Genomic DNA, 26130 nt, shown 5'->3' with positions numbered 1-26130 from the left:
CACATACTCTATAGGATGTGAGTACTACTTTTGACTCACTGGTACCAGAAGTACCATGGCAAGCTTTCCCTTTGGGTGGTAGCTTTATTCAAATAGAGGGGTGGGATGGGATGCCACCTGTGGACTCACTGCACGGCCTGTGCTCGAGTCGCATGAGAAGTGCTGTGTCTCCAGCAGAGCAGGATGGGGCTGGTGGAGAGAGCTGGGAATCTCCCAGGAGCTGCAGGGAGGGTTAACCTCTCTCTGGTGTCTGCAGTGTGGTGCCTAGGGTGTCCCTGCTGCTGTTCTGTTCCCTGATGAGCTTAGACGTATGAAAAGGCCCTTTAAGACTGCTGGAAGGGGGCTTGGTTAATTAATTAAGTGTAATCCTTTGAGAAATTGCAAGCGCTTTCACATGACCCGATCCCAGCCTCACCCTGACACAGAGGAGCCAGGGCTGTTTCAGCAGGGTGCTGGCACTCGGGAAGGAGCCAGATGTCTGTGAGTATGGCTGGTGCTGAGGTGTGGGGCATCACCTCTGGTTCCCCTCCAAGGCATTGCACAGCTCTGCTGTCCTTGCAGTGGGCTGTGCAGGCTGAGCAGTGGTGGGAAGGGAAGTGCAGCACTGCAGAGCACTCTGCTCCACTTGCACGTTCTGAGAAATGGGGACACTTCTTGTTAAACTCACCATATTGCTGCTGATTTTGCTAAAAAGCCAAAACTGAGCAGTTTTTTTGGTTATTAAGGTACTTTATGAGATTTTAGTTTGTGCAACTCCAGTTGGATTTGATGTGCTTCCTAGGCTGGAAATGGTGAATGGTATTGGTTTAGTATTTTTACATGGAGTAACTTCTGGGTAAACTGATGCCTTTCAGTGCAGAGGATATAAAGGTTGGTCTGGAATTTCTTTTTAATTGAGATTGCTTCTTTTCTGTACCAGTCAAATTTGCAAAAAAGTATAAATTTTCCTTATGACGCTTTCTCCAGAAATAGTCCACTTGGAGGCTTGAAGCTGGGAAGCAGGAATATCTGAAGCTTGAAGCCTCCAGCCCAGCAGGGTATAACAGCTTCCTTGCATACAGGAAATGCAGGGGGGAAAGAAGCTTTAGCTCAGGGTCAGGGTTTTGTAGAGGTCGATACTCTGTTGTGCTGACTCCACTTATTATTCTGACATGAATTTCCTAGTACTCTATTCCTGTCCCAACTTGTGACAAACAGAATTGTCTTTTCTACTTCTCGTGCTGCTCAATGCACTGGGGCATTAGCACAGGCAATACATCCGTTACTGCGTGTGACAGTATCAGGCTTTCCTGTTTGTCCTGCCATATGCAGCTACACATTTTTATCTCAGGAAGTTCTTATAGCACACTACTAGGAGGATTTATTCAGAAACCTAACAATTACTGCTGCTAGTAAAATTTATTTGGAATCACACTGGGGCAGAAAGTGAGACTTGAAGGTATATGAGCAATATATTAAAATACCTGAAAAGATGCTGCAGACAGGTACCTGGTACCACTGTCTTTTAAGTGTGTCTCTTGTAGATTGCTGAGCACCATGGCAGGAGGGGGTAGTGGTGGCATTGGCCTTTGGAAAGCTTTTGCTGGTCAAAGGGAGCTTTCTTTGGCTGCAGCTGCTCTGGGGCTGGAAGAGTATCTCTGCCATGCAAGAGTTCTGTCTGTGCAGGACGTACCACACTTGACAATACTGTCCTTGGCAGCAGGAAGCTGTTTAATGTGCTCTGGCACTGGCAAGCTTTAGCAGTGCTTAGGCTGGTGGAACTATGATAATTCCCCAAATAGAGAAGAGGAAGGGTTGCTAGTTTTCTGTCTCTTTCCTGTAGCTGTTATGAAAGGAATCAGTTAAATATGGGCACTTTTTTTGGTATGTTTTTAAAATCTGGTGAGTATAAATTTGCCTGTTGAAATGTGGTAGTTGAATGTTCTTGCAATGTGCAAAATGGTGTCTGGAAGCATTTCATTAGTAGCTGTTTGTATGAGAGGATATTAAATGATGATGGAAAGACAAAAAACTATTTAGAGGCCACCTACTAGAATAAACTTCTGTGACTTTAGGATCCAAATAGAATTTAGAGAGTTGCAAATATTTGCATGCTGCAATGGGTACATTATTAATGCTATGATGAATAAATTAAATTAATTGCTTTAAACAGAGTTTGAGTATAAATTACTGCCTTAGGATAGTATTTTTGATAAATCTATTGATGAAATCCAGTAAACCTTCTTAAAACACCTCCTAAGTGTTGAAAGTTTGATAGATGTTTAGTGACAGAATATTTGCAATAGGAGGGCAGTATACTTGGGGATGAGTGCTGCCACTGGACCTGTGATTGAATCACTGGTGTGCAATGTCTCTTTTGCACATCTCTCAGCAGTGTGCACCTTACCTGTCTGGACTGACAGAGCTAAATTTGTATATGATCAGCAGTCCAAGTCAGATACCTTATTGAAGTTTTTTTCTGTTTGCAACCCAAATTATAAACGTCCCAAGGCTTAGGCCATCCCTCAAACCTATGAAAACCTTATTAGGTGGCTTAGAATTACAAAATGTGATAGCTTAATGCTGATGAATCTTGAGGCTTTTCTTAGAATAAGCACTGGTAGCAAACTAGATAGATGGTTTAAAAGTTCTTTTTGGCAGAGTAAGGAATGAAGCAAATTAGTCTAAATTTTGATGGGACTGCATAGTGTTGCTTTGTTTTGCTATAGCATTTTTATTCCTATGTGTAACATTTGTGTTGGTCAGTACTCAGCTATGAATACCTTAGTAAAGTGGTTTTACCTAAAGTGAGACTTTAAATGAATGAAGAGGAAGAAGGTAAACATGCAGTGCCTGGCACATACTTGTCTGGTAGAGATTATAGCAGTCTGTAGATCTCTTCTTGTGGCTGGTTTGAGCTGCAGGCAGAGTGCATTAAGATCAGTGCCTCCCACCCCCTGAAATGGTAGAAACCTCCCTCTGAGCCACTTGTTGTGAACTGGAAAAACAAAACCACTCTAACTTGGTATGGTATGGGGAGAAAATGTCTTTGTGTGTTGTTTTCACACCAATGAGCCTTAACAAAGCTCAATTTTACAGCCAACTAGCTTCTCGGCCAAGTATTAAATTACCACTGATGGTTCAAAGTAACTAATGGTTAAAATGTCACTGGCACAGCCCAGGATGTGCTGACAGTTCACAGCAGTGTGCTGCTGAACGTGTTAAAACCTTGTTCAGCCTGGGGAAACAGCACTACCGGGGTGTGGTTCTGCAAAGCACGAGCCTATTTCCTGTGGTATCTCAGCTTCTGCTCTCTTAGATCAGCCTGAAGCTGCAAGTGCAGACCCATTCAAGACTTTAGGTTGCTACTCATCCTGAGCACAGGGGGCTGCTGGGGGTGCTGGGGGGAAATGTGTAAATCTTCCTATTGAGTGTACTCATTGAAGGATAATATTGGGTCAGATAGCTTAAGGGCATATAAGTGACTGACAGTGAAGGAATTTTGCTGGGAGCTTATTTTACTCTGCTAACAAAGATGTGAGTTTTAATAAGTATTCTGCAGGAATTATGGCATTACTGAAGCAGCTTTATTTTAAATGTTAAGGTGTGATTTGTTCTAAATAACTCTTAAGAGCTATTTAGGCACAAGTTGCAAAGAGGTGCCACAGATGTTTCAGTTCAGTGTTCTGGTGCTCAGATATTTGGCCCTTAATCACCTATGCACATGATATTAGATAAGAGTAGCTACTGGGCTTTGTCCATAAACAGTGGAGCAAAGACTATTTTTTTTCATGGTAGCTGATACATTCATGCTTTAGGTGAACAGGAAATACTTCAAAGCTAACAAAATGTAAGGTGCAACTTTAAGGCTCATTTAATGTAACCCTTCTTATACCTGAATGTAGCTTATGGACAGCTCTCACTGATGGCTGTGCTGGGTGAATCAGGCTTACAGAAGAGAGAAGCAGAAATCTGCTTTTAAGTGTAAGCAGCAAAGCTGTTTTGGGGAGCATTCAGCCCTTCTAGGAAGTGTCAGGATTTTTGTTTCACCAAAGCACCATGAAATTAGCCCATTGTCAGGGTCTAGGATTCAAAGAAAATAATTTTGGGAAGGTGTACAATAAGAGAACTTAGGGCATCTGCGTGCAATTGAAAGCTGCTAATTAAAAAAAAAAACAAAAAAACAAAAAAACTTTGTTCTTAGGAGTTTAGGCCATTTGTGCTTTCCTTGCTACTTCTGTGGGATGGTTTTGCTTTAGTTTGACATTGTGTCAGAAGGTTTAGTGGGCTTCAAAACCAACTCATTCCTGATATACTTGCTCATGATATCTTTGTTCTAGTAATGTCTAAATAGCATTCCTTTTGCATGAAACAGGCAGAACTTCAACTTATGTATAGTTCAGCTTAGCTGTGCTAAGCCTACCTTTACCCTTACAGAATTTTTAGCTTAACTTAAAACAAGAAAACCTTTAGGTTTATCTCAAGCAGATATCAAGTACAAAACAGTGATGTGCCTAGTTTGGAGGAGGCTTTCTGGGAAACCTCAAAAAGTATTTGTTATAGTTACTGGTCTCTTTTGGTACTTACCTAGATTAACTAGCAGAACATTTCTTGCTTATTGGGGAAAAAACCCTGGTTCTAGTTCTCTTGCAGTCTAGTTTCTTAGTAAACAAGATGTGAAATCTGTACATATTTTTGGTAGAAATACAGGAATCAGAACTGTCTGTGATCATATTGGTATTACGTGGTTTCTTGAATATTTCTCTGCTTACTCTTGCTTTTTTGGTTTCCCGTGTCATGTAGTCAGCTTACAGTCCAAATATGACTTGGAGTGGTTCTTAAAGCTGTTCACAGTGTAATTCTCTCCACCCTTCACCACTGGAAGCCTGGTGGAGTGTACTAATAGGATTGATTGCACTAAAGAGCAAAAAAATTAGTATTTGTTGATCTGAGGTAAATGACTTAGCAAGAGAGAGAACTGTTAATGCAAGGCTTGTGTGCTGGGGTTTGGTGCACTGTGAGTATCTTGTCTGTACAATTTCAAGCCTTGAACTTTGCTTTGATGGAAAATATTTTAAATGAAGCTGTTTTAATGTGTACAGCTTGTGCTCAAAAGTTGTGAAATGTCTTTACCCTTTTCAGTTGATAGGCATGCAAGTAGAGTTGGATTCTCAGGCAGCTTGGTGTACTCACAGACCTCACTTTCCTTGGCCTAAAATTAAGGCATCTGCTTTCAGGCCAGGACAGTTTCTATCTAGCCCCAAGCATCTAAATCATGTTTCCCAATAATTATCAGGAGTTTTGAATGGGATCAGCAGTGTTCTACACTAGCATTTGACCTGAAATGCCTCTGCTGTTTAACTGGCTTCATGTGAAGTGAAAAACGTGTGTGTGTGTGTCTTCCTGCTTCTGTGGGATGAAGCTGTGAACTCCCTTGCTGCAGTTCCTTGCCACTTTCATGCCACAAGTGAAAATGTGATGGTGATACATTCCTATCAAAATAGTGCATCATATAACATTTCTTCTGGAAGACCATTGATGATCTTGCATCAAGTATAGTCATGAAATCTTGGTTACAATTTCAAATAACACCTAAACAATTTCTGCAGTCTTTAAAAGTCTTTCATCTCCCTGAAAGAATTGGAAAGCAGCACTGGCATCTCTACTATGGGAGTTGTTCTCATGTTCATCATGCAGCCTTTTTGTCATAGCCTGTGAGGGCATTCTTGCATCCTGTCTGCTTCACACCCACAGCCCCTGGAGCATGTCAGGGATTGTGCCTTTAACTTCTCCAAATACTCACAACAACTGGAAGTGTGTTATTATTGACCAGCCTTCTGTGGCAGACTGAGTTGTTAATGCTTCTGGGAACTTCCTTGATGTTCACCCTTCAAACAAAAGGGTTGGATGTCTTCTTGTGTGCACCAAGTTTTGGAACATCACTGTGAAAGACACCAGAGTGTTCTACTCTGGAAATTAAACTTTGTAAGATGTAAATGGCTCTCATGTGTGTCAGTACGTGTGAATGTTTGTATGACCAGAGGATAAAAACACTGCAAAACAGGAAAGTTATATTCTACAGGAAAGCTGTGAGTACCATGCTGGCAGAGGAGATGATTTTGTGCCTGCTGGCAGTGAAGTCCCTGGAGGCTTGAGAGCTGCATCCTGCTCCTGGGCAGGCGTTTGTTTTCATTTTTGGGTAGCATCACTTAGAGCATGTGTGGTAATGATGCATTTTTCTGTCTTGCAGATCAGTGTGCGTGTTACCACCATGGATGCTGAGCTGGAGTTTGCCATCCAGCCCAACACCACAGGGAAGCAACTCTTTGATCAGGTAAGAGTTGGAGCTGCAGAAGATATAAAGTTGATAAAGACATTGTAATTCTATTGAGGCAACAGCAAATAATTTCTAAAGGACTTTAAAGACTGAGTGTCACTATATGTAATAGCTTTAAGAGAACTCAGCACAGTAAGAAATTGTACTTTTTTTCCAAAACTACTGCATTTTGTAATCTCCAGGATTGTGTTAGGAGCTATTACTTCTAGTGAACTGAATTGGTGCTATGGTTCAAAATAATAGTAATTGGAAACCACCAGATATCTGCAGTCTTAGTTTGTAAGAAAAGTCTTATGGGGGACCCAGTAAGCTATTTTTGGCTGAGTTACCTGCAAGCGTTGTGTCATTGATTCCAAAGGGTAGTTGGTCTCTAAACCAGGAGAGGCTCAGCTGGGTTTCAAATGCTGCTGTGGCCTTTAAGTGCAGGTAAAGTGATGTTCTGTACTCCCACCAGGCCCTGAGGGAAACCTGAAGAGCAGTGATGGTTGTACCACACTACATTGGGCTGTCTGCATGTGCTTCAGCCTTCCCCAGCTTTCACTGGGCAGGAAAATTTCCTGCTGCTCTGGCAGAAGCAGGGAGGTGTGTGCAGCCCAAAGCTGGAGCAGCAGAAGACAGACATTATCAGCTGCAGAGAGTGAAACTTTGTCAGACTCCACAGCAGTGTTTATCTGCTGTAATTGGCCGTGGACTTGCTCCTTGGAGAGAAATGGGAGCAGTAAATTCATAGCTCAAAGATATGCAAATTGAATCTTGGACTAATGACAAGATGAGGGAACTGCCAGACCAGATAGGTCAGATTTGGGTGTGGTTCAGCAGAGCTGAGCATTCTGGGGTCAGCTCTACATAGTACCTCTCATAAGGAAGAGAGAAAATTAAGGACTGATTCACCCACTGAAGTCAGCTATTTCATTTGGGTCCAGCAAATATAATTTAAATTTTTATTTTTTTTTTTTTTAGATCTTTAACCACAAACTACTGTTTTCTCTTGTACTCAGCTAGATGATTCAGCACTAGATGATATACTGCTCTTTGCAGCCCAGCCCTGAAATGGAGGGAGATCTAAAGCTTTAGTGGAAGAGCATCCTTTCATAATAGAAAAAGTAAAAAGGCTTTTGAAAAAGTTCTGAATTGCAGTGTAGTTCTCAACTGTCTATGTCTTACTATGTAGTAGCTCCTGCATATTTTAGCCCTGTGTGGTCTCAGATCTGACAGGTTTGGATTTATTAAAGTGAAAGCCAAGTTCTATCCAGAATCCATCTGTGCAACATGGAACTCTGCCACAGTTAGTTCATGAGAGTGTTTGCTAATGAAGCTGAGGTGACATGTCCCCAGGCTCATTAAAAAAATGAACTGTTTTTTGGTTTTTTTTGGGTTTTTTTAAATTTTTTTGAAGGTGGTGTTCTTCATGTGGATGCTTCCCATAATTATTTTTCAATATCTGGATTCTACTATTATCCAAGCAAAGCACCAAGTGCTGAGAAACAATGCTACTCATGTCACTAATATTTTTAATCTGCACTTGATATTTTCAGTCAGCTCTAGGTCATCTGTGGTTTCTGCTGCAAACTGACATTGATGGCAGACTTGGGCTTCATCAGTTTGTCTCTGAGAAGCATCCAGCCATGTTTCCAATATAGCAGCTCTTCGTGTCTAGTAATTGATTTCACTCCTTTGTCATGCTCTTGGACAGCTGCACATTTTCCTCCCATCAGTGTATTTCACACAGCACCTGTCTAAACAGAATTTTGTTTTGCTTTTTCCACAGTAAACACTTTGCCAAGGGAGAAAACAAATGCTGTTGCAGAACTGAGTTTCTAAGTTGAGGCAGTGCTTACTCCACCTAAATTGGATTGTAGGTGAAGCTGGAAATGGGGGGAGGGAAAAAAAGTATCTGAAGCTAGTTTTAAACATTTGTTATTTCTAAAAGGTCTGATTGACATAAAACTTGCTCCCTGTAGGAGAGGGATGGGCCTTTAAATGTATTGTCAGCTGTTGCATATCCAGTATTTTTCACATGACTGAGCAGTTTTTGTGTATTGGTTCCTGTAAAGGGAGAGTCCAGTGCTGCTGTCCCTGCTGACACTGTGGCTGCTCTCTGGCTGGACATTGTTCACTCTGCCTCAGTTTCTGTCCTTAGGTTGTCTGGGGTCCCATGATGGGGTGTGTGAGAACAAAGTTACTTCTGTTTATTTTCTAGCTCCCTTAAGCCATACTGTGCCCCTGGACTTGATAATCTAGTGTTTTCTGCATGATGCTGGTTCTGAAAAAAGATCTGCTTTCATCAGTGCTTTTTTCAGGGAAGGGAGAGCTCCTCTACCAAGCAGACAGATGGTTTTGCTGTTGTAGGACATTGACTTCTGGTGTGAAACCTGATTTTTGACTGTTGTACAGAAAAATTTTAAGATACCCAGCATCTTTTTGCCCTGGGGTACCCTTTCACCTTGAACTGTCAGTTCTGAGTTAAGCAAGAAGGAAGCTGCTAAGCATTACCAAGCTTTTTAGCTGCATGGCTACCTCAGTGCAATCTGCTGGCTTTGCTCAGTAACATTTAGGCAGTATTTCTTTTCACCTGTTGTGTGTAAAGGTAGATAAATGTATTCATTATGCCACACATGATTCTGGCCCACTCTGAATAGGATTCAGAAGATTTTGGAATGCTTGTAGCTAGGTTTTAGCTTAATGAGGAGAAAAGCATTTGAGTCTGAAGTTCTATAGTAATAATACGTGAATGGGCATGAGGTAGAAATGTTCCTGTCTTGCTCTTTCCTGTTTGGTTAAATTTCAAAGTGAATTTTTGTAGTGACAGAACAATGCAGATACCTCACTGCTTTGTAGGAAGTGGTTTCTGCCCCAAAGTAGCTGGCTGTAGAAATACCACTGAACTGATAAACATGTGCAGTAACATCATGAATTATTCTAGAGCTCTTCCTATTCCCTAATCTTGTAACTGTACAGCTTTAGCTTAAATATCCTAGGCTTGTGTGCAAGGACAAAACCTGGATTAAATGAAACAGGATTGTACTGTTTGTCTTCTGCAGTTTTGCTGATGTCCTTTTAGCATCAGCTGCTGAACTCCAGCACTTACTGACTCACTAGCAAGAACTGTAACTTTGCTCCCATTGCTCAGCTGCCAGTGATGGATTAAAAGAAGAGTTCAAGGATGGGCTCTGCATGTCAGAGGTGCTGCTTATCCCATAAGCTTTATCACTTTCCAGGTACCTTGAAATGTTGCTTTCCTGGGCATGCAGAGCACAGGCTCTGCAACAGTGATAGCTGCTTGATTTCCTTCTTTGACCCTTTTCTGTATTGGTTTGCAGAGCAGCCAGTAAACCACAGCAATGCTTTGCATTGTATGTCTTCTACACAGAAAGATTAATCTGTTGTGTGGTGAAAATTCTTAGTTACTTGTTGCTGTGGATGGCTTTGAAATTGTCTCTTCTATCTTTTGCCTCTCAAACTTCCTTTTTTGGGTTTAAAAACCCTCCCTTTTCTAGGTAGCTTGAATCATTGAGCATCCAATCTCCTTAAAGGTGATTTCTGTCCCATTAAGAGCCATGAAGACAAGTCACAGGTTAAAGAAAATGTCACATGTGACATTCAGTAGCTATCACTTCAAACTTTAAAAACATGTGGTTAACCTTCCAAAGATGCTTTTCCTCATTATTGTGAGCTTTTGGGGTCAAAACTAAGCTTGTAATAGAAATGTGCACTTATCTATGGGTTAAAATGATAACAATAAGCATCTCTCTGCACACTTTAAACCTGGTCACTGACGCTGTATTTTATGTTCAGCATTAAGTCTTGTACATTTTCTTTTTAATTCTTGAGGTTCTTTTGGATTTCATTAAGAACCAGATCTCCTGAGATTCTGATTTTGTGTGCCCTGGCTTGTCTTGCCTTGCTTTTCTATCTCCATGGCCACCTGGGTGTTGTGCAGCTTGAAACCTTGGTAATGCTTAGCAGCTTCCTCCTTGTTTATCTGTTGCAGTGAATTTAGTGGTTTTGTAGAATACCAGTTTGGTTTTGTAGAGTACCAGTTTGTCAGACTTCTTTCATGTTTGCTTAAGTATACAGCACAGGCTGATCAAACCCCTCTTGAATTTTGAGTGACTCCATCTGAGTTGAGCTGTGTTTGGAATAAAGGTGGTTGGTGTCTCATGGCCTGCAAATGAAGCTTTTTGAGGAGGGAGAGTGTAAGAAATCTTTAGCTACTACAAGGTCCTACCTAGTAGTGTTTAAACACATAAAATGACTCTGGAACACCAAATCTACTAGGTGAAAGCACTGAAACCAAAACTCACTAAGGTAGTTTCATGGTAGAAAGCAGCAAGTCTCAGGATAGTGGCTGGTTGCCTCAGCAAAGCCCAGAACTCTTGTCCCTCTTCTGAAAGCTTGTGGTTGAGCAGTATGAAAATGTGTCTCAGATTTCACAGGAGCATGTGGAAACGTTCTGACTTTTAGAAAAGCAGTAGTTCCAACCAAAAATGGACTGCTTGTTGCTAAAGATGTCAATGGCAAACTGTAGTAAGTACAAAAACTCAAAGATCCTGTAGTTTAGCGCTCTGGCATTTTAGCACTTTGGAAGGGAAAACTAGAAGTACATCCACCAGCTAAATAGAGGGGGAACACCTGAATATTTGTGGCTGTAAATTAAGCCTAACCTGGGTACTAAGTTAGGGTACCTGGAAGACCCCATTCTAAGTTGTTTTTGACTGGTATATGAAACTGCAGGTGTGGCACCAGTTCAGAGCTCCTCCAGCAATAAGGTTAGCTGGCAGTTTTCTCTCAGGTATACCTGACATGCCTGTCATAGAGAGGGAGAGAGACCTACCTGATCTTGAACTAGGGCCCATTCAAGGCACTTGTCCCATGGTATAGCCTGAGATATTTGGCCTTTGATGCAGGAACACGATCCAAGTGCTACGCCTTTTCCTCTGCTTGCATGCTTTGCTCTTGCCTGTGTGTAAATAGTGCTTTCATCAGAATCTGTACTTGTTTGCCAGCGTGGTGTTGTGTTTCCTGGGCTGAGAATGACAGCCATTTTCAGTCATCATCTTGATGCTAAAATGTACATTTAAGAGGCTGCTTATGGCTCCCTCTTCTGCTGTGGAGCAGCACCCAACGGCAGAAACATAATTCAGAGGGAGATGGGTGAGTGCTGAGGGGAAGGACAGGAATTGTCGTGCAGACCTAGAAAACATGGAGTAAGATGGAATGAGAGAAAAGGTTACCTGAAAGATCTTCTGTTTCTTCTCTGAACATAAGTAAAAAAACCCAACTAATGTGTGCTTAGACTTTCTGCAGAGGATGAAGTGAGTCACCAGAAAGGCACCTTTTTCCCTATGTCAGTATGGCTTACTGAATAGAATCTTAAGCTAAAAGTAGTACTCAATTAAAGTTTTGTAGTAGCTAGTCAAGGTACCCTGGGACAGCTGGATTTTAAGGCTGCATCCAATCTGTTGCCCATTGTAAACTGAGCTTTCCCCAGCAAGCTAAACAAGACCCAGGGACTGACTTAATGCTCCCCCTGGAATGAAGAAAAGATGCTGCTCTCCAGATGGATGAGAGTGTAGATTTTAGTTATTTAAGTACTGTGGTCTGTGTTAAACAGACTCTCTATTCTCCCGTCCTTTGTGCCAGCCCTTCTCCATCCTTAGGCACTGCCAGTAGCTGTTTGCTTTTTGGAACATCTCACAGTTCATTAGGGCTCTGAATGCTGTACACCCCCAGACATAATTATGCTGCTGCCAGCCAGATTCCTTGCAGCTGTAGAAAGCTGTTTCTTCTTCATGCTTTCCCTCTTGCTAAATGGAACTAAATAGCCTGCTAAAGCTGAGGAGGGAGGAGGACTGTCCTCCCTGCCTTAATTCAGTGGCAGCTTGGGACTGTGATGGTGAGTGCTGTGCTGTGTCCCCTCTTCTCTGCCCCCAGCTTGTTCTTGTCTCTGCCATTGCTGTGCAGGCTTCTGCTGTGGAATAAAAGTCCTTTTGTGTGAGACCACAGTGTGGAGCCTTTCAGCTCCTTGCTGGCAGCCCAGCCTGTTCAATTCCCAGGCATAAGCTGCTGTCAAGTGGAAGAGAGGAAGGCAGACCCATGCAGTCGAGTGAGGAGCTTCCATCCCATTCATATGTTAATGCTTCCAAGAACAGAACTCTAGGACAGCCTTTCTTCCCCGCCTTGAACCATCTGCTTCCTATCACAGAATATGCTGGCTTGGAAGGGACCCACAAGGATCACTGAGTCCAACTCTTGGCCCTGCACAGGACCATCCTCAAGAATCACACCATGTGCCTGACAGCATTGTCCAAATGTTTCTTAAACTGTCAAGCTTGGTGCTGTGACCACTTCCCTGGGGAGCCCCCCAACCACCTTCTGGGTGAAGAATCTTTTTTTCTGGTATCCAACCTTAACCTTCCCTGACAACTTCAGGCCATTCCCTTGGGTTTGGTCACTGATCACCAGAGGGAAGTGATCAGTGCCTGCCGCTCCTCTTCCCCTCATGAGGAAGTTGTAGAGTGTGATGAGGTCCCCCCTCAGTCTTCTTCAGGCTGAATGGACCAAGTGCCCTCAGCTCCTCCTCATAGGGCTTCCCCTCAAGGCCCTTCACCTTCATTGCCCTTTGGAGCCTCTCTAATATTTTAATATTAGAGATTAATATCTTATATTGCAGTGACCAAAATTTCATGTATATAGCAAACCCTGCTTCTTCTCCAAAAGCCTCCTTAGCTGTGTGCATCCTGCTGTGTGATGCACAAGTGATCTGCATCCCCCTGCATCTGCAGGGGCTCTAGCCCAGCTCATGTTCAAGCAAGGACAGGCTGAATAATTTCAGAAACTCCAGTAGGATGATGTACATGGACTACATGCCCTAGTGTAGGTTTTGTCTGTGTGTGTGCCATCAATGGCATGCCTCTGCTGAAAACTGCATTTGGTTTTTCTGCCTGAAAGGAACAAAGGCCCTAATGCTGCTTTTGAAAGGCCAGATGAAGTGTCTGATCCAAGCCCTAAACAATCTAATTAGTGATATGTTTGTGGGGAACCTATGTCTTTGGTGTTGTATCTTGCCAAAGTAGAGCCCACATCAGAAGGGAACAGAGTGCACCTTTGGGCAGTACAAAATTGTATTAACTGACCTGGCAGCTGGTTTTCACAGGGCAAGTCAGTCTCTGCACCAATGTTAGCCCCTTGCTGCACCCTGTGGCATGTCCCAGGCTTTTCAGGGCACAAAGGGGGATGTCTTGATAGCAATCAGGCTTTGGAGAAACTTCCCCCTCTTTTTAACCAACAGTGGCACTGTACTGCAGTAGTCTTGCTGCCGCACCATGAGGCTCTTCTCACAACAGAGAATGTCACAACATCTCTGTAAAGCCTTCTTAATTCCTATTTACATGTCTGATGTGCTAGAGAAGTAACTACAGAGAGAGCACACATAGTGGTGTAGTTCATGTCTGTGGTGGCTTTGTCCTGGCACTGGGGATAGCATATGGATTTGGCCTCTGCACTTCCTCTTAATGGTGCTGCTCAGTAAAGAGCTGTATGAAAGGCCTGTCTATAGCTATGAGTGGAGTAGAAACAAATCTGAAAGTAGCACATGACTTGCCCAGAAATAGTACATTTGCATGATAAGTGTGGGATATACCTGAAAATGGAGCTGTGTTCCTCATTCCTGGAAGTTACTAGACCTGTCAGAGCTGCTGCATTGTATTTTGGCTGTACATGTTGGCTTATGAGTAGCTGAAAACAATAATGTCCCAGCTGTTGTTTATAAATAGCAACAAGCCTTAAAGAGCTGAAGGAGAAGAAAGAATATCACACACATCTATGTAAGACCTCTTAGATGCCAAATCATCTTTCTGTGCACTGCAGCAGGAGAGGCGGGTGGTCAGGGCACTGTCTGAACTTACCTCTGACAAGTTCTCAGCCACTGATGGACAAGTTCAGTCCATCTGGGGATCTTGCTAATAATCACCTTTCTTTCAGGTTGTCAAGACAATTGGTTTGCGAGAGGTCTGGTTTTTTGGGCTTCAGTATCAAGACACCAAGGGTTTCTCAACATGGCTAAAATTGAACAAAAAGGTATGGTTGCTCCAAAATTTTGCTTGTTCCCTTCTGAGAGTGCAGGGGAAAATTCAGTCTCCATACTTCTGTCAGGGATCTGTTCTTGCATACCCATGCACCTCAAGTACTGCAACATTAGTGAATTGGTGCTGTGGTGTCCACACACTCCCTCCCCAGGGTATGAGGAGTTGTGGTGTCTGACTTGGTCCTGCATCTAGCTCTGTTAACCAGGCCAGATTTGTTACCCTTCCTGGTAAAATGCTGATGATGTGTTCAAGTGAACATCTTGGTTGGGGAGAAACCTGGGAAGTAACTTAGCTACCACTGGCCATAAATACTGGCTTGTGTAAGTCCAGTGGGGAGAAGTGATGAGGTATTTAACAGTAAGTAATTGAAAATCCTTGCTTTTCTGCACACCCTTTACTGCATTGGAAAGGAGAATTTTTTTTTTCTAGTGCATGCTTGTCTTCCTGTTTGTAAACTACTCCCTTTCACTTGTATATAGGCTATAAAATCTGCTAACTGTGTTGCAGGTAACAGCACAGGATGTACGTAAAGAAACCCCCCTGCTTTTCAAATTCCGTGCCAAGTTCTACCCAGAAGATGTGGCAGAAGAGCTGATCCAGGACATCACACAGCGCCTGTTCTTCCTCCAAGTGAAGGAGGCAATTCTGAACGATGACATTTACTGTCCCCCAGAAACAGCTGTTCTGCTGGCTTCCTACGCCGTCCAGTCCAAATACGGAGACTTCAACAAAGATGTGCACAAGTCTGGCTACCTTGCTAGTGATAAACTGCTTCCACAAAGGCAAGTGAATCTGCATAGTCTTAGCCATTCTCTTTCTTAAAGGCTTTGTGATTTTTTAATTCCTTTTTTTTAAATGTAGAGGATGTTTTGATTGCAATGCTCAGAATAAAATATAGCCTTGTGCCACTATGAGTGTTTAGATTAGTATTCAATTAATTAAATGCTTTAACTTTAAATTTCCTATTGCTACTCTGAAACTCTAATCAGAAGTAGTGAGAGAAACTCCAAAACAAAATACACTACAAGAAAAAGAAACTGAATAAAATTTGTCCTTTATTAGAAGTCTGAATACTGACCATTGTCTCTATCTAGCCTTTTAATGAAGCTGTATTTCTTGGAATATTTTTGTGGGGGAACTCTGATGCCAATGGAATATTTTATGAAGCATTATTATAGAGTGATGTGATTGTGTGTGTGCATATATGTAGTGCTTGGTTTGAAACATCCCATGTATGCTCTTTCTAGGGTTTTGGAGCAGCACAAACTTAACAAGGACCAGTGGGAGGAGAGGATCCAGGTGTGGCATGAGGAACATCGAGGAATGATCAGGTAACCAATGCAGTGTGAAACTGCTATATTTCAAGTAGTGTTATTGTGTGATATATGAATACATTACAGGTTAAGTTAGCATTCTTCAGGTTATTTTGCTCAGAGTAACTAGGTTTACATGCCTCTGCTGGTCCATGTCAGCTGGCTGTTCTTAGTAAAACAAGACTGATTTTGTAGAGTTTATAATTATCCACTAGAGTGATGCTTAGAGCCTTTGCCAGCTTGTTGCTGCTCTGTCCACATGGGAAGTTAGAACCTTCTTGCTCTAACGGCTTAAAGACTCAAAAGAGAATATCTGCTTTCTTTTTACATGCTGCAGAGAAGATGCTGTCTTGGAATACCTGAAAATTGCACAGGATCTGGAAATGTACGGTGTGAACTACTTCAGCATTAAGAACAAGAAAGGCTCTGAGCTCTGGCTAGGTGTAGATGCTCTTGGACTCAACATTTATGAGCAGAATGATAGGTAATAAGCCCCTCTCTCTTCATTATTGCCATCAGCTCCTTTCCAATATAAAGTCATTTAAAATCAATCTCTCCTGAAATTCAAATCTTTAACTAAACTCCACAATTTCTGTATCATTCTTGGCTGTGTTTTTGACATTGCCAGAATAATCCATAAAATGTGATTCTTTGGACCAACAAATACAAGAAATGGGCAAATCTTTTCAAGATAGTTTCACTTTATCCCTAGTCTTCCTGCTATAGATGCATTCTCCAGTTATGATTTTCATTTATAAAACCAAAAAAAGTGGGATTGAAAAACTGCTTCTTATACTTATATTTCATCTGAGTGACTAATTTTGTCTGCTGATTTCAACTACCATAAGGGCACTGAAATATGAGGGTGGATTTGATATAATTTTGAGCTTTATATTCTAAGTCAAGAATTTGAAATGACTTCGGGATCTCATTTCTTTTTGCTTCCCATTTTTACAGGCTAACACCGAAAATTGGATTCCCCTGGAGTGAGATCAGAAATATCTCATTCAATGACAAGAAATTTGTTATTAAGCCTATTGACAAGAAAGCACCAGTAAGAAGCAAGATTCATATTAAGCTATTAAACTCTCAGCTTCTTAGCTGAACTATTTCTGTGGGTTTTGTTTTGGGGGCTTTTTGGGGTTTTTTGCACAGAATCTTTTCATCAATAGCATGAATGTTGATGTAAGCAAGGAGACCTGTTCAGGGCAGTCAAGTGATAGTTAAGATTTTTTTTCTGGCTAAGAGGGTAGAAATTGAATATAAGCTTAAGCTCTTAACATCAGTGGCAGAGAGTAGCTCTTTGCTTAGGGTTTCTGATTGTCTTAAGACTGTTCAGATTCTCTGATAATACAGTGAGGGATCTGAGGGACCTCTGTTAGCTGTGGATGCTTCCTTTGCAACCTGTTAGCTTTAATAGTGTGTTGGATGATCTTTGCAGGTTTTCACCTTACTTAAAGCAGAAACTTTAGGTCATTTTGTAGGGTAGGCTGGAAGTTTTTTCCTTGCAAATTTATATAGAATGTAATTGCTTTTATCTTTAAGGCCTAATAATTTCCAGTGCTAGCCAGTACCTTCTGTTCTTCTGGTCATTCTTGTTTCATTGCTGCTTGAAAGCATTTCCCTGTTGCTGTTGCTCCTTTTGAACAGAACAAAGTTATTTATCCATTGATTGTAACATTTAACACCCCCTCTGGCATAAGCCAAGACATTACATTCAATGTGGCTGGCCAGGCTATTATAGAGATTATTGAAGTGGGAAGGAAGGTGGGAGAAGCCGGGGACTCTGTGTGCCTGGTAAAGCAGCCCTGCTGGTGTTTGTAATGAAATGGTGATGCAAGATGCTGTGTGCTTGGTGCTAGGGGTGTGTTACAGTGGATCCCAGAGCACTGGAATGACACATTGGGTGCTCCTGCCCTGTGTGTGCTTGTCAGGTTGAAATCCATTCCAGAAATAAGTGTCTAACTGCCACAACCAATGAATTAGACATTATTAAGAAAAGCTGGCTGGCAACTCTAAAATGCTTGGGGTCTTAGGAGCATAGTGCATAGCACAAGGGGCTTCTTATGCTGAAAGAACAAATCTAATGCTGCCTTTTTCTTGTCTCAAGGACTTTGTATTCTATGCCCCTCGGTTACGGATTAACAAGCGAATCCTGGCGCTTTGCATGGGGAACCACGAGCTCTACATGCGCAGACGTAAACCAGACACCATTGAGGTGCAGCAGATGAAGGCACAGGCTCGAGAAGAGAAACACCAGAAACAGATGGAGAGGTTGGTAGGGCTCTGAGTAACCTGGGTGTGACTAATTACTGCATGAGTAGCACCATGTGCTAGATAAATGGCTGGCACCATCAAGCACCTTAATCTGCTTGAGCCAAAAATAAAGCAGGTTGCTTTCTGCTTCAGTAGGTCTGATGGGTTGATAGTAATGGCACTCACCACAAATGTGACTTCCCATTACTTTCTTGGACTTATGAACTTGTCATTGAGATGAATGCCAGCAGAGCTTTATATTTTTGCACTTCTATAAAGGGAGTAAAGCTCATTATCTGAGTGCTGTAGGGCACATCTTGTGTGTGCTCTTTTTATGTGTTTATTAGGAAGTGCTCCAAGTTGGTTTAAAATTACATTGTGACTTCCTTCCATCAGAGCCCTGCTGGAGAATGAGAAGAAGAAGAGGGAGTTGGCAGAAAAGGAGAAGGAGAAGATTGAGCGTGAGAAGGAGGAGCTGATGGAGAGACTCAAGCAAATTGAGGAGCAAACCAAGAAAGCTCAGCAAGGTAATTGGAAATCTTTCAGTGTTTCCTTTGATGAATAGTCTGAGTGAGAAGGGTTCAAATAGTAAAGCTATGAGCATCTCTGAGTAATTTGTCTCTCCAGTGTTGTGTGCTAACTGGTGTTAGGGCCCTGGTTTAGCCTCCGAAGCTAAATGTAAGCCCTCTATATCCAGCTGCTGAAAAAAAGATATGTATTAAAGAAATGGGTAACAGCCAAGATGTGTCTCTTAGCAGTGGGAGAACCTTGCCATTGTTCCTGTGCTGGCTGGAAGCTTTATCTCAGCATGTCTATAGAGGAAGGAGTCATAAAGTGTAGCAGGGGTCACACCAGCAATTGCTGTGGTGATTTATTATCTAATTGCTTGGCTAGAGTTGGTGTGGTGTTGCCCAAGCAAAATGCTGAATGCCTGTCTGCCCTTAGGTATGTAATTTTGGTATGGGTGCTTCCCCACAAATCCATTGGGGGTGGGCCTGACTTTTAGTCTTACGGCTCCAGGTAAAATGTAAAGGAGAGGACAGGGAACAGTTGCTTGCATCCCTCCTTTACCTGTCCCTCTGAAGGAAAACCCTTATCCAGACAGACTTTCCTCTTCTACTGCCATTCTTTACTTGTTCTGACTTGAAATGTGCTCCCCTATTTTCAGAATTGGAAGAACAGACCCGCAGAGCTCTGGAGCTGGAACAGGAGAGAAAACGAGCTCAGGAGGAAGCAGAGAAACTGGCTAAGGAACGTAGAGAAGCAGAAGAGGCAAAGGAGGCCCTATTGAGAGCATCTCATGATCAACAAAAGACCCAGGAACAGTTGGTAAGTTGGTGAACTGAAAATCAAGTAGGGAAAATAGTGAAAGGGGAAGCATCTAAGCTTTTGAAGCAAACCAGGCTATGAATATAGTGAGGAAGCACTACATTCATAAGTTCTTCAATTTTTATCCTCAAGTGGGTGAAAATATACGTAAATACAAGTGTATTTGTGCAGTAGATTTGAATTGCTTTTTTGCCTTTTTTTGCATGTGATAATGATAAAGTGTTGCTTTCCCTGGTTTGGATTCAAAGAACTAAGTTTTGTAGCTCTATTTTGGGGAGAAAGAAAAAGAACCAACTCAACAACCAAACAAAACCCCAACCCACAATGAAACGCAAAATTTTTTTGGTTTCCTTTCCTCTTGTATCATGGAGGTATTGGTGGAACTGAAGTTAACAGCACAGCTTTCTTCTCAGTGAAAAGATGTGTTTTCACTCAGAACTTGAACTAAATGCTTGATTTAGCAAGTACCTTGGGTTTTGTTTCCACTCAAAGCCTTTCTTCTGCAGGCTGCTGAGATGGCAGAACTCACAGCTAGGATCACACAGCTGGAGCTGGCCCGGCAGAAGAAGGAGAGTGAGGCACAGGAGTGGCAGTATAAGGTAAAGCAGAATCTGAGCAAATGGCATCCTTTCTGTGGAATTACTCTTTGTTCTGGGTTGTAACCTAAACTACTGCTCTAGATTCCATGCTAGACTCAATTCTTGCAAGCTTGAGGCTGTTGTAAATATGCAGCTTTGCAGAACTGGTGACTTATTCTAACTCCATGTAGCAATTTTTGACTAACTAGACCTGTAGCCCATTTTCTATTAACAGTAACCATGCTTCAATCTCTGAAGTGTTATCCAGCAGAAAATTTTGCAAATGATGGTGGCTGAGTAGCTTTGGAATACATCTTTCAGAGGTGCAAGGTTTCCTGTAATGAGCACCGAGTGGTGCTTCTGTGAGAAGTCTCAGGCACTCAGGATTATACTGACTGACTCACTGTGGCATATCCTACTGCAGGCACAGAGGGTGCAAGAGGACCTAGAGAAGACCAAAGAGGAGTTGAAGACTGCCATGAGCACCCCTCATGTCACTGAACCCATGCACTCTGAGAACGAGCATGATGATGAGCAGGATGAGAATGCAGCAGAGGCCAGTGCTGAGCTGAGGTCGGAGGCCACCATCAAGGACCGCAGTGAGGAGGAGCGCACCACTGAGGCAGAGAAGAATGAGAGGGTCCAGAAACACTTGAAGGTAAGAAGCTGGCAGCAGAGTGTGTCTGTGGGGGTGCTGCTTCTACTTTTCTTAACATTTCTTGCAGCTGGAAGGTATTGCTGTTATTTAAAAAATGAGGGGAGATGCAGGGAAGGGAGATGATCATGATCTTGCCAGATAGCTGCTTAACCATTGAGTAGAGAGGCAGATCTGGTCTCCTGGCACTTGAATTTCATTTTACTGGAAGCAGTGAAGTATTTTGAAGCAGTGCCAACAAGTAGTGTCTGTCAGATGTAGTGTGCTTTCTGTGAGTATTGCCAACCACCTGACAGCTGTTCATAGCTCTGGCTGCAAGGAATTGAAAAACTTTGTCTGATTCCTATCCAGCAGCTGTCTCTAACTGTCAAGTCTGGGTTGCATTGCAAAACTCTGCATTGCAAAACCCTGGAGTAGCCCACTAGGGCTCAGCACAGAGACAGCACTACTGCACCATCTTCTTGTGAGGAACTCCAGTGTTCTGGTGTTCAATTTCAAGCATGTAGTTGTGCTGCCTGACTTGCACCAGGCTTTGCTCATTCTGCATTTTACTGTGGTGATTACACACAGAGGGCTAGAGGTGCATTTTATCTTCTGCAGCAAGTTCCTTTTCTGGTGGAAAGCTAGTAATTCCTCAGATTCTGCAAGATGTTCTTGCTGTCTTCAGGGATCTCTCCACATGGCCATGCTTTTAAAATACAAGCATTGGAGACAATCTTTCTTAGCTGAGCTAGATGAAGATAAACATGTGACAGATTGCCTGATGTTTTATACCTTCAAATGTTCAGGAGAAACATGAACAACTTCCACAAAATCATACATCTGTTTAGGTTGGAGGGGCCTCCATGAGATTATCTAATCCCTCTTCCTTGCTCAAGCAAGGCCAGCTAGAGCAGGTTGCCCAGAAGAATACACTGGGGCTTGTCTGTTTCCTGTCTGTACAGACTCCGGATCTTTAGGAGACTCAGCAGGAAATCTTGTCCAGCTTTGAGTCTCTGGTAATAACCTGCTGCTGTCTGTTTCTCCTCTTCCAAAGGCTCTTTCCTCAGAGCTGGCAAACGCTCGGGATGAGACCAAGAAGACAGCCAATGACATGATCCATGCTGAGAACATGCGCCTGGGCCGAGACAAGTACAAGACCCTGCGCCAGATCCGGCAGGGGAACACCAAGCAGCGCATCGACGAGTTCGAGTCCATGTAAACTCCCCCCTGCACCTGCTGCCCTGCACTCTCTTCTCCCCTCTTTCCCATCCTCTCCCATCATCACTCATAATCGTGCTATGCTGGAACCACTACAGAAGAGTGACCATGGTCTTATTTATCAAGTTTTGGGCAAATGCTGGAGTTAAGTGACAGAAGAAGGAATAGTAAATAACGTCTACCTGGGGTGGCTTGGGGAAACAAAAGTGTATTAGGGCAAATCTGAAGTTGTTTGGCTTAGGGTAAAGTCTTAGTGTGTTGGGTTTGCCCACTGAGGTGGCTGTGTTGCTGTCTTTTCCCGTGTGTGGGGAGACCAGCAGATACTTCTACTGCATTCAATAGTCAAGAGCTGACAGTCTGACACTCTGCCTTCCTACTAACCTGTGCAAGCTTCAGGATTAAGCTTGGTAGCCAGGATCTGAATTTCTGACTTAACCCAGAGTCTGAATCATGTAGTTAAAAAGGGGAGCTTAGGAAGAAGGATTTGAAGGTAAAATATGGACTTTCTAAAAGACCAAAGCTTTTGTCCTACAAAAATAAGCAGACCAAACAGATTCTGTGGTGTTCCTGCTGGTGTTACATTTTGTTGTTTAATGATGAAGCTTTGAATTTTCTCATCATGAGGAGGTCTTTGGAATATTTCCACTGATACAGTGTGGTTTGAAGCCTCGAATTCCCTGCTTTCCAGAGGTTTTGTCTCTGGTCAATGGCTTTGTTCACTATCATTTGTCTGACTTCAATGTAACCAGTGAGGCAGAGATAGCTAAAGTACACTGCCTTCCTTTTTGGTTTTGCCAGTGAAAACCTAAAGTGGGAGGTAGAAATGTAAAAGACTAAAAATTATTGTAGCTGTATTTTCCCTTGCTGAACAGATACTTTTCTAGTTACATGAACAAGATTTCAGGTTTTTCCATAAGAGGCCTTTTTAGCACATAGTTGTTGGTGCCTTATGACTGTGTATAGATCTACTGTAGCTCAGATACATTTAGTTTAAACTAGATGCAATCATAAAAAGTGGTCAGCAGCTGGGGACCAAAAACTGCTCTCATATCTGGGTCATGTACAAGACTGTATCTGTCTTCCTGGCTTCAAGCAGCAATTGAGGGGAGAGGATCCTGAGACACTTGTCCAATGGCTTTCTTAATCCTCGCTAGCACTCTGCCACATCCCTGGCTCAAGTGCTTGTCCTTCCCCAGAAGGATACTTTGGCCTTTTGTAGCTTTGAAAACAGAAGACTTTCTCTTAGAAATGGGATACAAATGGTTGTGAGCCTGGTCCTGAGAGCTGCTTGTGCCAGGTATTGTAATAACCATCACCTCCTGTCATCCAAGCTGCACATGCTGTAGCTACCCAGAGTCCTCCCTGCCATTTCTGTGGAGGAAATAGTCATGTATGCTCAGGGTTGAATTGGATGTTGCCTTGATCCCTCATAAAAGGAACTGTTAACCTTCAGGAGAGTCATCTTAAAAATGGGTTCCACCTAAAGTGAAGTCCTCCTTTGTTTTGCCCTCCTTGGATTAGTTTGTCCCTATAGGAAGTCATTAGGTTAGCCTGGGATTTATTTTCTTGCCTAGCATAATTCCAAATTTTGTGACCTGCTCAGTTTTGTTGATTCTCCTTTTGTATGATGTTACTGGTAATGGTGATAGAAGGAAAGCATCTGAAAACTGGAGCATTTTAAGCTCCCTGCTGTATGAAAAAGGGCAAAGGGAGACTGTGCCAAAAAATAAATGTTCATGATAGTGTTAACAAACTGCAGTATTTCCCCAAGAATTCCTTGGGTGGCTGGAAACAACCTCACCAGTTCTGTGTTACTTTATTTTTTGAAAGCAATGCAATCTGTGTGGAGATTCATACAAATACCAGCCAACCTCTGTTAGAAGCAACATGCCAACCTATGCTCTTAAACCTCCAGGTGTGTCATGTGGGAGCCTCCTTCTCTCCCCTGGACACAGAGTGCTTTTGGGGGGCACATGACATGGCAAGCTTTTTGTTGGCCAAGAAAAGTATGCCTCAGTACCATGAAAGTCACAAATGAAAGATTGGAGTTAAATTTGTCAGAATGTATTTCCATATTTCTGTACTGAAGGTGATTGGCATTGGCTCTGCACGAGTCTCGTTACTGGGGAACAGACAACCTTTACACTTCTGTTTTGGTGCTTTAAAGCTGGTTCTCAGCACTTCTGCTCTGTCCATGGCAACTATTGATGCATTTGAGGGGAGAAAAATCCTATCTAATATTTTAATAATTTCCTAACAAGCTGATGTATGGTGCCTGGAATATGTGTTCAAATAATAAACCAGTAATTTTCTGCTTTGATGGGTCACACAACACTGCTGAGCTCTCATGTATTCTGATGTTGGCATGACTTCTGTTTATATGGTTTTTTAAACGTTCTAATTCCACATGGTCCAATAGAGGAATAGAACGGCTTGTGCCAGTGAGTCCACCTAACTCTTTGTAGTTGTTTCAGCCCTGCCTTCTTTTTAGCCAGTATTATATTCCAGTGGTATCTAATGATATTTGATTTCAATATTTCTAGCTATGCACAATTAGAAAATATTAGTCAAGGGATCGAGGGTATGTTTATGGTCCTCCCCTTGGAAATGTATACTGTATTATAAAGATGATATTTTGCAAGAAAACTAATGTAAGAAGCTTTCAGTATTATGGTGAGATTTGTAGACACATTTTTTATTTGTTAGAATACAGTGAATTGTTCTTCCTCTTCATGTTCCAGTTTAATTGGATAACTACTCCTCTTGGGGGTGGGGGGAGGGAAGTACTTTATCACATGTTGCCTGGCTTATTTTTTCTTGTTTTATTTTTTTTTTTGTTGCTGTAAATTATGTTGAAGGTTTTTGACCAGTTGTTTTACTGGATTATAATAAAACATCAATTCCTTAACGTTGTGGAGTAATTAATGGGTCCATGTGCTTATCTGCAGAGAGAACCTTGACTAAGACATGTTTGTCCTGTTCAGAGGAGTTGTTAAAATCCATACCTTGTTCTTCCTGAAGTGCCAATAAAGTTCCGAGAAATTCAGCAGATTGTGTCTGGCTGGTTACTTAAGATTTGCTCTAAGTCCAGTGCTGTGTCCCATAGCTGGGCAGATCAGCCTTGTGGTGCCCAGGGGTCAGCCTGGGAGCTCCTTCACAAACAGGGAGATCTTTCTTGCACTCTGAAAGGAACAGCTTCAGTAACAGCCCTTTCCTCCTCCCCAGCAGGAGCCATGCTGGAGTTGACACTTCTTTGTGGAGGCTCTGAGTACAAATGTTCAACTTGCAGATGGACTGGCCAGAGGGAGGGGATGGAGCTGCTGTGGGTGAGCTCCTGCTGTGCCCAGCCCTGGCCTGGGTGCATCCAGGAGAGGCTGGCTGGGCCTTGGGGCTGCTGCTTGCATGGACACCCTGCCCAGTCTGTGCTGCCATCAGCCTGTTCTGGGGACTTGGGCACAATTTGCTTCTCAGCTGCCTTGCTGTGGCTGTCTCTGCCTGTTTCCCAGTGTCTTGGGATGGATTCCAGCAGGGGAAGAGTGACTGCTGCCACCTTTCTGCTAATGAACTGTGTGATCTTTATTTGCAGCTGCTTTCTTGGTGGTTGTGAAGAGGGGCCTCACAGAACCTCTGCCTAATCATTGCAGCACTGCAGAATAAGGTGGAGATTTCACTGGAACATGTTAGTGCTCAGAGATCTGGTGCTGGGGAAGAGACCTGGACTTTTCTATAAACTACGCATGAAGTGTGGAGCAATAGAGGCTTCTGCAATCCCCACCAGACATGGCTTGGATTCAGTTTCTACAGGTAAGTCCTTTTTTTAGTTCCTTCCTGCCAGGATTCTAAAAACCTGAGCACTGGAGGAATTGCATGTCTCCTTTAATGCTACAGCAGCCTTCAGTTGAAGGTTGCACAGGTCTGGAAAGGTTGATCTTGTTCTTGCTGTTTCCAGTGCCCTTGCTTCTCAATGGACATCACCTTAGAGGCTTGAGGCTTAGTAATTCTCCATGTAGGTTTATCTATATTCAGTTTGTCTTTGAAGAAATGGAAGTGTAAAGCATTAAAGGCTGAAGACTGCTTCTGTACAGCACCATGTTAAAAAAAAATCCACACCACCTTATTCTTCTAGTTTCTTGTAAGGCATTCTGTAGTTTAGGATCAGAAATTTGCATTTAACCTCTAATTTTTGTAGACAGCTTCTGTTGCATTTGCTAGTCTGTCTGGGATGTTTCAGATCCAGTTTAGGCTATATCTACATATATGTTTGGGGCCTAGCTGCTTTTGTCTGTGGGACAGGGGCAGACTAGAGCATAAAAGGCTCTCAGAAGGCTGGGGGACTAGAAACACTGTCTTTTGGCAGGTTCTGCAATGTTGCTTTATTAAGCAGTGCAATTTATTA

At 42.6% G+C, this 26130-nt stretch overlaps 1 protein-coding gene across 2 annotated transcripts; it reads left to right on the top strand.

The window, feature by feature from the left end:
• Positions 1-6234: 6234 nt before the first annotated feature.
• On the top strand, positions 6235-24780 carry MSN (moesin). 2 transcript variants are annotated; one of them, XM_005427819.2, is made up of 12 exons: positions 6235-6313; positions 14300-14395; positions 14911-15185; positions 15651-15734; positions 16054-16200; positions 16674-16770; positions 17827-17990; positions 18369-18499; positions 19141-19301; positions 19808-19900; positions 20304-20537; positions 21571-24780. In XM_005427819.2, exons 1-12 carry the CDS (start codon positions 6251-6253, stop codon positions 21733-21735), a joined length of 1710 nt encoding a protein of 569 aa, XP_005427876.1. In that variant the 5' UTR covers positions 6235-6250; the 3' UTR covers positions 21736-24780. The 2 variants fall into 2 exon arrangements, with proteins under 2 accessions (XP_005427876.1, XP_005427877.1); XM_005427820.2 differs by lacking the exons at positions 14300-14395; positions 14911-15185 and having other exon boundaries at positions 6255-6313.
• Positions 24781-26130: the final 1350 nt, after the last annotated feature.

The sequence above is a fragment of the Geospiza fortis genome, unplaced genomic scaffold (assembly GCF_000277835.1).
Source record: "Geospiza fortis unplaced genomic scaffold, GeoFor_1.0 scaffold874, whole genome shotgun sequence".
Lineage (NCBI taxonomy): Eukaryota > Metazoa > Chordata > Aves > Passeriformes > Thraupidae > Geospiza > Geospiza fortis.
The sequence above is the reverse complement of the archived record's forward strand: the minus strand, read 5'-3'. Positions and strand labels throughout refer to the sequence as shown.

What these genes read in the sequence shown, in the direction of transcription:
- MSN (XM_005427819.2), top strand. Translation starts at nt 6,251, where the DNA reads ATGGATGCTGAGCTGGAGTTTGCCATCCAGCCCAACACCACAGGGAAG. An exon ending in GGAAGCAACTCTTTGATCAG is followed by an intron (nt 6,314 to 14,299) that starts GTAAGAGTTGGA and finishes CCTTTCTTTCAG; the next exon opens with GTTGTCAAGACAATTGGTTT. An exon ending in CTATTGACAAGAAAGCACCA is followed by an intron (nt 16,771 to 17,826) that starts GTAAGAAGCAAG and finishes TCTTGTCTCAAG; the next exon opens with GACTTTGTATTCTATGCCCC.